Source organism: Haemaphysalis longicornis, unplaced genomic scaffold (genome assembly GCF_048455015.1).
Source record: "Haemaphysalis longicornis isolate Haplotype H1 unplaced genomic scaffold, Haemaphysalis longicornis Haplotype H1 scaffold_2, whole genome shotgun sequence".
Lineage (NCBI taxonomy): Eukaryota > Metazoa > Arthropoda > Arachnida > Ixodida > Ixodidae > Haemaphysalis > Haemaphysalis longicornis.
The window spans coordinates 117,920,450-117,931,592 of NW_027526295.1; the positions used below are offsets into that span (position 1 = coordinate 117,920,450).

An 11,143-nucleotide genomic window follows, 5' to 3' on the forward strand; every position below is an offset into this window, starting at 1 on the left:
CCCAAGGCACACACGAAGCACTTTAGCTTGTAAGCGTACTTGAATTAGTTTTTGTAAGAGGCTTGTGGGCAGGTAGTGTGCAGCGAAACAATCCCTCGCAGAGTGCTTTGTAGAGCCTCATAAGAGACGCCACCGAGCATTCTCCCACGCTGTGGAGATCACGTGAAAGATCGACGCATACAACTCGAGCTTATGCTTAGTTGCCTTATATGTGCCGACAACGGCATGTACTTGTCAAGGGGCACTCCTAGAAATTTTTGACTGACAACGTAAGGTATAGGATCGCCTCCTAGTTTAAGATACCGGGAAAGATCACGCCTGGTGAAGGCTATCGCAGCAGACTTCTCCGCCGGTATTTCGAGGTGACGTGCTTCCAGAAAGGTTGCCAATTGAGTTAATGGTCCTTTGAAGCCTTGCGCGCAAAATCCGACGGTCGCTCCCTGAGCACCGAATGCATCTATCGCCAGCATAAAGGGAAATTTGAACGGATGGTGGCAAACACTGCTCGATTACAATTAGGCAAATGTTAAATAACGTCGGGCTTAAAATTTTTCTTTGGGGGCACCTCGACGCACAGTGTGAAGTGCTGTGTCACCCTCCTTTGTGGACATGTGCAATGACCTGCCGGATAGGTAATTGCACAGCCATACATACATTCGGCCTTGAACTGCGACAGAATTCAAGGCTATATTGGATTGCTTTATGCGACACCGAATAAAACGCTGCTTTAACGTCAAAAAACACCGCAATGCTCATGCAACGCAAGGCTTGGCTCGCTTGACATGGCTCACGAGGGCCAAATATCAATGCTGCTCTTCCCCTTCCCACAACCAGACATATCCTGAGGATATTTGTATATGTTCGTTAAGTCCCAATTTAGCCGTACGTACATCATTCTCTCCATGAGCTTACCGACGCAACTCAGTAATTATGGGTCAGTAAGAGTTTATGTCCGTGTGCACCTTTCCGGGCTTCCGAACAGGCACTATGACACCCAATTTTCATCTGGTCTCTAAACAACCGAACTCCCAGGAACGATTAAAAATGGCAAATAGAAATGTCTTGCCCTTGTTTCCAATGTGAGACAATGCTGCGTATGTAATGCCGTCAGGACCAGGAGCCGAATCTTGGTTAACAGACCTAAGCGCAGCTGACAGGTCCACCATTATGAGCAGAACGTCTGTGCTGGCAGCATAACATTGTGAAGTATCTATTGTGAAGTAACGTGGTCCAAATGTTGAAGCGGTTGATGCCAAAGGGATTTTGGTGCAAAATTCTTCCCCTACATTCAAAACACTAACACGCCGCTTGAGGGCTATAGACACAAAGCGACGCCGCTGTGTCGGCTGTATGCGAAGGGTTCGTATCAGTCTCGAGATCAGGCTTCATATTCGAGAGAGAGGCTTTTCAGGGTCCAGTGTAAAGCACAATTTCTACCATTGCCGTCTAGCCAATTTTTGTGGACGGAATTTTAATGTTGGTAGGCTAGCTTGGTTGCGGAGTGCCACCACACTACCGTGCGTACGTATTTGGTGTAAATGAAGCTGAGGGTCACAGTTTCTTTGTTCTACCTTAGCAATAAGGTATACTTGGTGAGGGTTCCATACTACGCTCCCGTAATCGAGAATGGTGATATAAAATGCTAGTTTTGCTTGAGGAGTTGCGGCTGTTTTGCCGCAAAAAACTTAGTTGTCTTAAGACAACTAAGCGCATATATTGTTTACACGTGCAATCCAGTTTATTTATGTGGAAAAGGTCACGCCCAGGTATTTCATAATGTCCGTCGGAACTAAAATATGACCTGCTACATTGTGAGCAATGCGAAGGGGCTGTTTTTCTCAGTTGTAGTGGCACTTTTTGTTTCGGCTGTGTTAATATGCATCCCCCATTTAGCACATCGGGCGTAAATGCTAGCTAGGGAAGTGTGTAGTTTCGTTTGATCTTCCGTGTTCTGCACAGCAGTACAGCTTATCTAGTCGTCTGCGAATAACCTCTGTTACACGCGGTTCAACGCGGGTGTGTATATTGTTCACGAAGGCCAGGAAAAGATTCAGGACTAAAACGGATCCCTGTGGTACTCCTGTGTACACATCAAGTTGGTCCGATCTGGTGTTCTTTATTTCTACATATTAGGTACGATTCCGGAGGTAGGGTGATATCCAATGTGATAACTTGTGAATTAATGCTGATTGCTTGAAGTTAACCAATTATTTTGCCGTTTGGGACGCGGTTAGGGGGCCTTTGATAGATCTGTTAGGATTGCATCTGTTTGATGGTTGGTATTACTTGTCGACGAGACGTCATGGGTGATTTCAAGAAGTTGGGTGACTGTCAAAAGCCCTTTTCAGAAACTATGCTATGATAAATTATACGAGTTTGTTCAAAATATGCCATCATCGTCTTATCGATAATATTTTAAAAGTTTGCAGCAGCGGGTTGTTTGTGATATCGCCTGTAGTTATTTACCAGAAGCTGATTTCCGTCCTTGTGAGTTGGTTATATTTTATCTCCGAGCCAATCTCAAGGGAGCGAAGCCGTTGATAGCGGCGTTCTGAAGATGAAGCACCAACGGTGTTAGTTGTTCTGCATGTCGCCCTAAAGATGGGTTGAAAATATTGTCAGGACCAATGGTTTTTTTATGTCAATATTTAGCTGCAACTTAAGAATTCTTGAATTCTGTAATCACAATTTCGGGCATCGCAGACTAGTGATAACAGGGGCTGTGGAGTGGCACTGGCATTCGCGAGAAGACGAAATGGAAAAGGGTGTTTAAAAAAGTGGACGACAACGCAAATATCCTGTACAACACATCCATTGACCTCTATTTGATTAAAAGCGTCATCACTTTTTGACAGATAGCGCCAAAATTTTTCCGGGTCATGGCTCATGAAGGTAATTAGAGTGGTTGAAAAAAGTGTCTTCTGGCGTTTTTCAGTTGGGAAGTTGACGAATGATTACGGGGTTATCTGTACGCTTCCGCATTCGCTGTACTTTTTGTTTGAGATGAATAATGTGTTACCCAGGGTGTTTCACGCTTCGACATCTTAGTTTTAGACCGAATGAAATGCTCCTCAGAATATTCAATGACATGTTTCAATTTCAGTCACAACTTGTTCACTCCGTCCTAGCTATTAGTAGTGAATCCGTCGGATTATTTTTAAAATTTATCTACACTAGCTGCATCATCTGCTCGGTTGTACAGTTTAGCTACTGTTTTTAAATTGCACCTCTTACGCCTTTATGAAGAACCATGAAAAATATCTTTATTAATAGCCATTTACCGTTAGATGTTCTCTCCTCGACATTTTTTTTCGGAGTCTATAGATTGTGATACAAAAGCGAAGTCGAGAATATAAAAAGAACACGCTTGGACGCGGGTTGGCTGTGGAACTATTCGCGATAGGGAAAAGCAAAATTCGGTATTCAGCAGTAATTGCATCTAGCTGCCTCCTTGCCCTATTGAAAAGTTGGAGTTGAAGGAAGCCATCAAAGATCATCTTAGTGGATTATGGTAATGGCATTTATGATGGCACGATTGAAAGGTCATGGATGTATGCATTCTGGTAGACGAAGGCACATGGGTAGATTATAAAATGCTTATAGTGGTAGCGTAGATGCTGGCAGGTTGGGGGACGACATGATGGCAGATATACGGCAAATTGCACATGAAAAGAAAAGATGCTATGCAATGCTAACTTTGAACTGATTTCATTTCTTGCGATCGAATTTATAAAACAAGATTTGCAGCAAATAGAAAAGTTCATAGTCCAGACTTGCATTTCGCTCTTTCGATTCGTGTTGTGACCATTTTGATGCTAACTGCCACAACACTCAGAAAATTTATCAAACATCTATTTTATGGGTGTTTAGAGGTGTTGGCTGAGGTGCTTGAAAATATTACACAATATAAAATGGTTCATGGTGTTGACTAAATTGTCGGGACATAAATATTAAATATTATTACTATCTCCAAACAGGTTAACAGCTGAAAAAATTATTCAGTTACACACCAGAGCTTACAAAATCCATATCAACTCAATGCAATTGTATGCTCACATTGCACATGCTTCCTTAAACACCTGACGTGGTGATTCCGATGTGGTCCCTTGCTTAACCATGCCTCCTCGCCATACAAATCAAAAATCTGCAGAAAAAACATTTTCACCAAATTAAGTGGAAACCATCCTGCTGGGTTCCGTTCAGGTCACCGCACGTTTTCATTTCATGGCAGGGGGCTCTTCGCCTGCACTTCTTTTGGAGGCTTCGCATGGTGGCAATACCTCTCCCGGTCTCCCGGACAAGGATTTTAGTAAAAAGATTGCTAAATTACAAATCTGTTGAGTAGCTTGTACTCTAACTTTCACTCTTCTAAAAATATATATATTTTAGAAAATGGGCCTTTGCCTAATTGTATCTGCTTGAGACACACTTTCAGAACATAAGTGCTAAATAATTTATACAATTCTTTACTTCTATAATTAAAAAGACTCCTTTGAAATTATCGTTTCTAGCCGAAGCTCGTGACCATGCGATACTGTCAGTCGGCAGCATTAGTGTGACGTCATGTTCATCACCACAAAAATCTTTCTATCCTTGTGAACAGTGACGCAATGCTTCAGCTTTCTGGCTATCATACGCTGACCTACTGGCTGTTCGCACAGTTTTCCAACTTGTGTTGCTGCTTTTTTTTAATTCTGTTCAAAATTTTACATTTCCAATATCAGACGTCACAAAGCCGCTCAAGCAAAAAAAAATCCCCCATCACAATCCCACCTGTGGCCTCTGAGCACGCATGAATATCTTAGCCACTCGACTAGAAGCAGGAAAAGCGTACGACACCGACAAGTGTTGCATAAAAGCCCATTTGTATTTTTAGCCCGGTACTTCAGTCTTGTTTTTATAATTCATAATATCTGCAGAATTTTAACAACCAACTTATGATTGAATGCTTCTACAGTCAGCCATACATGTGCATATACAACTAACTAAACATCACAGCATTATTTATTGCAGGAAAGCAATCGAACTCGGCGCATAGGATTCTCCTTTTTTATTTTCCTTCTTCGTGAGTAAAGGAGGTGTTGATTTTAATTTCAGAGTACCGGAACATTCGTTGATAAGCCTCTTCCACCAGCGAATTCCAGTTTTACAACGGTCAAATTAGAGGCAAGTCTGAGCAGAAATTTGACATAGATAGAGGGCTCCGACGAAGTAACCAAAGAGGAAAACCTAAAAGACGTTTCGGTTACAGCACGGGAGCCTTGTTCAAAACGAATTTATTGCAGACAAAAACGCCCTTAAGTATAAGACGTGACGTAGGCTGCGTGCATACATTGGGTGCAAGGTTCAGCGGTTGTGATTAAGGTTGTTACGCGTTGTCTGTAATTTTAGAGATTCTAAATTTAATCTGGCGGCCAAAACCTTCTCCGTAATGATGTTGCATGCATTTTTTCAGTTTGTCTCGTGGCTGATCTGCTCTGCATCTTCGGCGAGAGCATTCGACGCCATTTTTTCGTTTTTAATCATAACAGTGCTGTTTTGGGAGCTTTTGAAAGCAGCCTGTTTTGCCTACGTACACAGAGTTGCAGTTTGCACAGGGGACCTCGTATATTACTCCGGGAAATCTTTTTTTGGGAAGCTTATGCCTTATGTGGGTCAATGTGTAGCAGGTTCTTCGATGGCACGCGTGCCACGTGAACATAATAGCTGCGCAGAACACAAACCGAGCTTCGCTTGCACCAGGGACGTAATCAATGGCAACCCATTTCTTTTTACCGGCACTGGTCGTAATCTGCAGAGCCATCCTTCTTTCCACGGCAAACGAAGGCATCAGGGTAGCCGCAGCACGAGAGGTCCTGACGAACTCTCTTATTAATGTCATTGCCACCCTTCTGGTCTTGTGCAAACAGTATAGCTCCGTCGTGTCAGAGAAGACACCATAGAGAGCTTGTGTGGGGCGGGTTGAAAGGATGTGAAGTGGAGATAACGAGCAGTGTGGCTGCTATTACGGCATACGTCAATTTCGAGGTCCAATCCAGCGTTCTTCACACGTACGTCTAAATACGGCAGTTGCCCATTTGTCTCCTCTTCAACAGTGAACTCTATGGCCGCATTCATGCAGTTAAGGTGCGTGGTAAACTGGGGTAGCACGTCTCTACAAATGATACAAAAACAGTCATCGGCATAACGAAGGGTGGCCTCCTAGGAGGCCAGTGCACAGCGTTACAGTGACTCAGTTGTCCGGTTCGCAGCCATCACAGACACCGATGGACCCATTTCTGTGCCGCGAACCTGGGGGTAGTGCACTTGTCTAAACGTAAAATAAGTGTTCGTTCGGCAGAACTGTAAAAGTCTGGCCATGTCGTGCAATTCAATTTGGCACCTCTCCGGTAGCGAAGGTGGCAAAGACCATTTTGGCACCCCTTAAAAACTAAGTCAGTGGGCACGCACGTAAACAAGAAAATTATGTCGAAGGACACAATAACGTCAGAATCTTCGAGACTGAGGTGGCGTGCCTGAGCAGGAATATTCGCTAGCAGAACAATAACAGTCTGTGTACAATAAAAATTAAAATCCATCAGTGGGATAGTGAAGAAGTACAATTACGGGGTTCTACAAGAGTGAAAACAATGCTTAGGAGCCACACCCAAACTGATACGCTAGCCTCGAGCGTATGTACCTATAAAAATATAACTCTTGCTAAGCCAAGAAACTATTATAACTTGCAGCCATACAAATGTAGACAGATGTCCCAAAAGAAAAGCCAGCTTTAACAGCAGCTTCAAGTTCAACAAACGTGTCCCATTTCGGGCCTTCAACAGAAAAATATTTATGATCTAGCAAGGTCACTTTGTGAACTGAGTTTACTTGCGCGATGGCCGTTTGTCACCGAAGCAATATTTCTTGTGTGCAAATTTATCTCCACAACTGTACTATGTAAATGAGTGCATAATTTCTCTATGTTGGGCAAGACTGAGCCGGCATATTGTTGCGCCAACTTCTGAGATATTGCTTTTACTGCAATTTGCACTGTTGGATATTTCCCGCTTTTTTGTTCCATCGGCATCTGTGTGTTTTTCAAAAGCAAAGTATCCATCAAACCTTCAAACCAAGCAGGGTGGAGGATGGGAAGAGTAGGTGAAGGGCATAAAGACTGTCACTCAACTCTGTCACACAGCCGCAAAAATCGTATTTACATCCCATAGGAAAAAACATGGTCCCAGTGTTGTTTTCTTTGACCACAGTCTTAAATTTTAGTTTCTTTAATATTGTAAGCTAATATGGTTTTCACTGTTATATGGCTCAGCTTTTTGCTCGTGTTTCCCGCCTACACCTGTGTAAATAATTTTTGAGGCGAGATTGGTCTATTCTGAGTGCACCTGTTTGGAGATTAGGCCTGATGTGTGTTTTTATTTAACATAATGCTGTAATTTTGCTGATGTGCTTGTGATTTGCCGTACAATTTTTGCAAGAGGTCCTGCGCTCTAAGCGACATTGATTTGAATGAACTGTGGCACAACTGAAAGTAGTGGGTTCTTTTTGTATATACTTAGCATTCAAAGTCATTATTCAACATATCTAGATAGTGGTTAGAGTTTCTGGTTCAAAAACCTCCTGCAATACAAAAAGCACAGATTACAATTCAGTCCTCTCAGCCCACAACTTCAGACAGAGGCTGCTACGCATAGAAAACACCGATAACAGCCTGTTCCCTTTAGGGGTGCTGTTCAGACTTATAGAACGCCTTTTTGTGACTGTATAAGCAGGGGCGGAATTCTTGGTTTTGATCATTTTATGCCAACTTCAATGTGTCCGTTGCTAGCTAGACCTCATTGCCTGAAAGCAGACAGCCATTTGGGATGCAGCGCATCCATAAGTAAGAGGCCTCACAAGTGCAAATATATCACGACTTATACAGACCCGAAGGAGAATTTTTAAACCGCGTTCTTCCTCAAGACAACAGCATGGTTGCCATGTATCGTGCAGTCACTAACAGTGGTCTAAACGCCAGGTGAACACAACAATATGCTTCAGTCTGTGCAGATGGGCACAGGACCACTGTGACACCGAGGAGAATATGGCGAGTTGGGCGGGACTGAAATTTTTAAGGTGGGGGTGTACCAACTCGATCACCACATAAATAGTATTGATAAATACAGTACTGTTGGAAGCTACGTAATAAGCCTCTGCGGCTTCTCAGCGTTTTTCCTCTACGATTACGCATTTTGAAGTAGTGCGAAGAAAAACAAAGATGAAAGCAAGGGGAATGTTACGTAGATATGTGTTCGCCACATCAAACTATTTTTCTTAATTTGAGTCTGTTCGTTGTTTAATGTTCTCTTCTTGCCTTCGCCATTTTTGCCTCTGTCGATGTTCATCAAAGCAAATGAAACCCTGTATCCACCACTACAGACGACTATTTAAAGACATTTACGATGCAACAATGAATAGCTCGAATTTTAAGCCGTAACTTTCCTATCACCCTGTCTTCTGTCATCACAACCCCTTACGAGTGCGTTTCAAAGAAAGTCTAAACGCTATCAGTATTGAAAAGCTGCCGTTGAGAGCTAAGTGCCAGGCACATTCTTCGATATTAGATCGACAGATTGGCTCAGATGTCAGCTATTTTTAACACGTTGTGTTCTTGGTCTAGCAACCTGCTTAGCACACATGAGATCAAAACACGCTGCACCTCTGTGGAACACACTACGTGTCCTATCAGTGCAGCACTGCAACCACCCAGCCGTACTCCAGGCGTGGGATGGTGCAAATGCGGGCCACATATTCTTTGTTCCTTGTATGAACTTTTCGCTAACATTTAACCACATTTTGGAATTAGTTTTAAATTACCTCAGTTTAGCGTGTTCATGTCAGGTGTGGGAAGTATAAATTTCCCTGCTAGTTAAATATCGCATCTTGTTCATACTAGTTCCCTCTTTTTTACAGACAACTGTCATATTTGTGTTTTTGTTTGAGCAGTCCAATGGACAATGGCAGAAAACGTTCAGGTTAAACATTACATAGCCATTATATACAATACATCCAATTCAATTGTTCCAAACTGTCATAGCAATGAATTGCTCAAGAAGGCCAGCAAACCTGTTAGTACTCCTCCAAATAAAATAAGGCAAGTTATGATAACTGAATTTTGCTGTACACATCATAGCAAGACATTCTATAATTGTATAGAACAAGGTGTTCACCTATTGTAACTAATTTGAAAAACAGTCGGTGAGATCTCCTTAGTGGTCTATCTAGACAACCGAAGTGGGGCATGCCACTTGACCTCCACTGCAAGGTGTAACAGTCAGTCACCTGCAAGATGGAAGTTATTAGCAAACGATAACCAAGTCACATGTGCCTTAACCCATTTACATCCTAAATGCGTATTACGGCGTTCAGCGAAGTGTTTTGCAAACCTAAAGGTAGAATGTGAGAAGCTAAAATACCACATTAAACTGGATGTAAGGATGGCTTAAGTGATGATGACAGCATGATGAGAATATCAACAATCAAGTTCTATATAATTTATTCTCTCTGTGGAAGCACTTGCCGTTCATTATGGCCAATTTATGTACTCATGAAAGGCGCCGCGATGAGCTCCCTCATTACTACTACGGCAAATTATTGTCTCGCCTATCCTGTAACAAGGCCCAGACTTAAATGGTGATAAGGTTGCCTTAACGATTATTCTGAAGGAGGCTGACCGGCTATGTGATGAACTTCGGAACAAAAATACAAGTGAAACAATCTTTCGTTTCGTTCCGTCTTTTCTGGATGATTGCATCTTAAACAAGGTTCAATTCTCTTTCCCATGCAGTTCTTGAAGACTAAATGATGTGTCAGCGCGTTTTCAACTTGTACCGTCAATATCATAGCAATCACTTTTTTCCCTTTAAAACGAGCATCAAAGTAGGCCTACATAATGGCCGTCATGTCTGAGGGAAGCTTAGGGCACCAGACTTAATTTTGTGCTCACATTCACATGTGTCAAACCCACTGAAACAATCTTCAACTATGAGAGACACATTGGGGTTGCCCGCAAAGACTGCAACCTGACAATAATGCAAGCGGACATAGCCACTGCATAAAAAACTATTCCGACGAAAAAGATTTTATCCTCGTCTGGAAAAAAATTCCAGTGGGACATAACCATTGCACATCTGGAAAAGGCTGCTCTATTATCTATTGTCTAGCGGTATATTCTCTACAGGTACATTTGTTTATATCAAGTGGTGTTCTTTGACAAAGAGTCTATTCTTTGCTGTGCATGTCCATAAGCTACTAGAAACAGACCTTCGCCTTAACCAGTCCAGATAAGACCCACATTTTTTTAAGCATTTGGTCTTGTGCGGGGTGCTCTCATTCACAGAATGAGAGCCGAACGCAAAACATGCCTGAGCTGCACGCGTGACCGCGGACTGTTCGGAGACGGTAATTAATGTTGCAGTGCTTGAACGCTCACGATGCGCGGCAAGCATTGCTATATCTCTGCGCCAGACGCACGCTACGCATTTAGTTTAAACGTGGTAGCAAATCGGGTTGAATGCACACTTTGTGCTCCTGATACACATGCACAAACATTTAGGCGCATTATCAAACGACCGGAACATTCACACATTCCCTGCAAGTGTGGGGCGTGCTAGTGTTACGTCAGTTTCAGCCATCATACCCGCAATCGGAACGCAGAGAGCCTTGTTTTTACCAGTGCAAATTACTGAGTGATCGCTTTGAAAAATGCGAGTCCCTGCAGAGTAGTGTACACTGCTATGTGGCTCGGCTAGCAGCTACCTAAACCGTGCCACCTCACTCACGTTCGAAAAATGACGCGAAGTACAATTTCGCAATTCATTAAAAAGAAGTAGCTACAAAAAAGCAATCGTAACTCTTGCGAACCCAACCTGGACCGGCGTATAGGGGTCCCATTTGTCGACCGCGCGTATTGGGCATCGGTTGCGAGCAAGAAACCACTTAACCAACGCAGCACTTATTATCCCAGTTCGCTCAACAAAATACTAACAATGGCACAGACACTGCGTCTCTTCGATTTACGGACTAGAACTCACCGCGGATAGTCCACGAGCATGCGAGGATTCCCCGAAGCCATAAGGATACATAGGAAGATCCAATGACTGACTGCTTC

The 11,143-nt window shown here is 42.9% G+C and overlaps 1 protein-coding gene across 1 annotated transcript in view; it reads right to left on the reverse strand.

The window, feature by feature from the left end:
• The window catches only part of LOC144167332 (uncharacterized), a 51,043-nt gene extending 39,900 nt beyond the window's left edge, over nt 1–11,143 (reverse strand). The window contains exon 1 of the mRNA XM_077696627.1: nt 11,067–11,143. Within this exon, the coding sequence (XP_077552753.1) occupies nt 11,067–11,117 (51 nt within the window). The 5' untranslated portion in view covers nt 11,118–11,143. The remainder of the gene's footprint in view (nt 1–11,066) is intronic.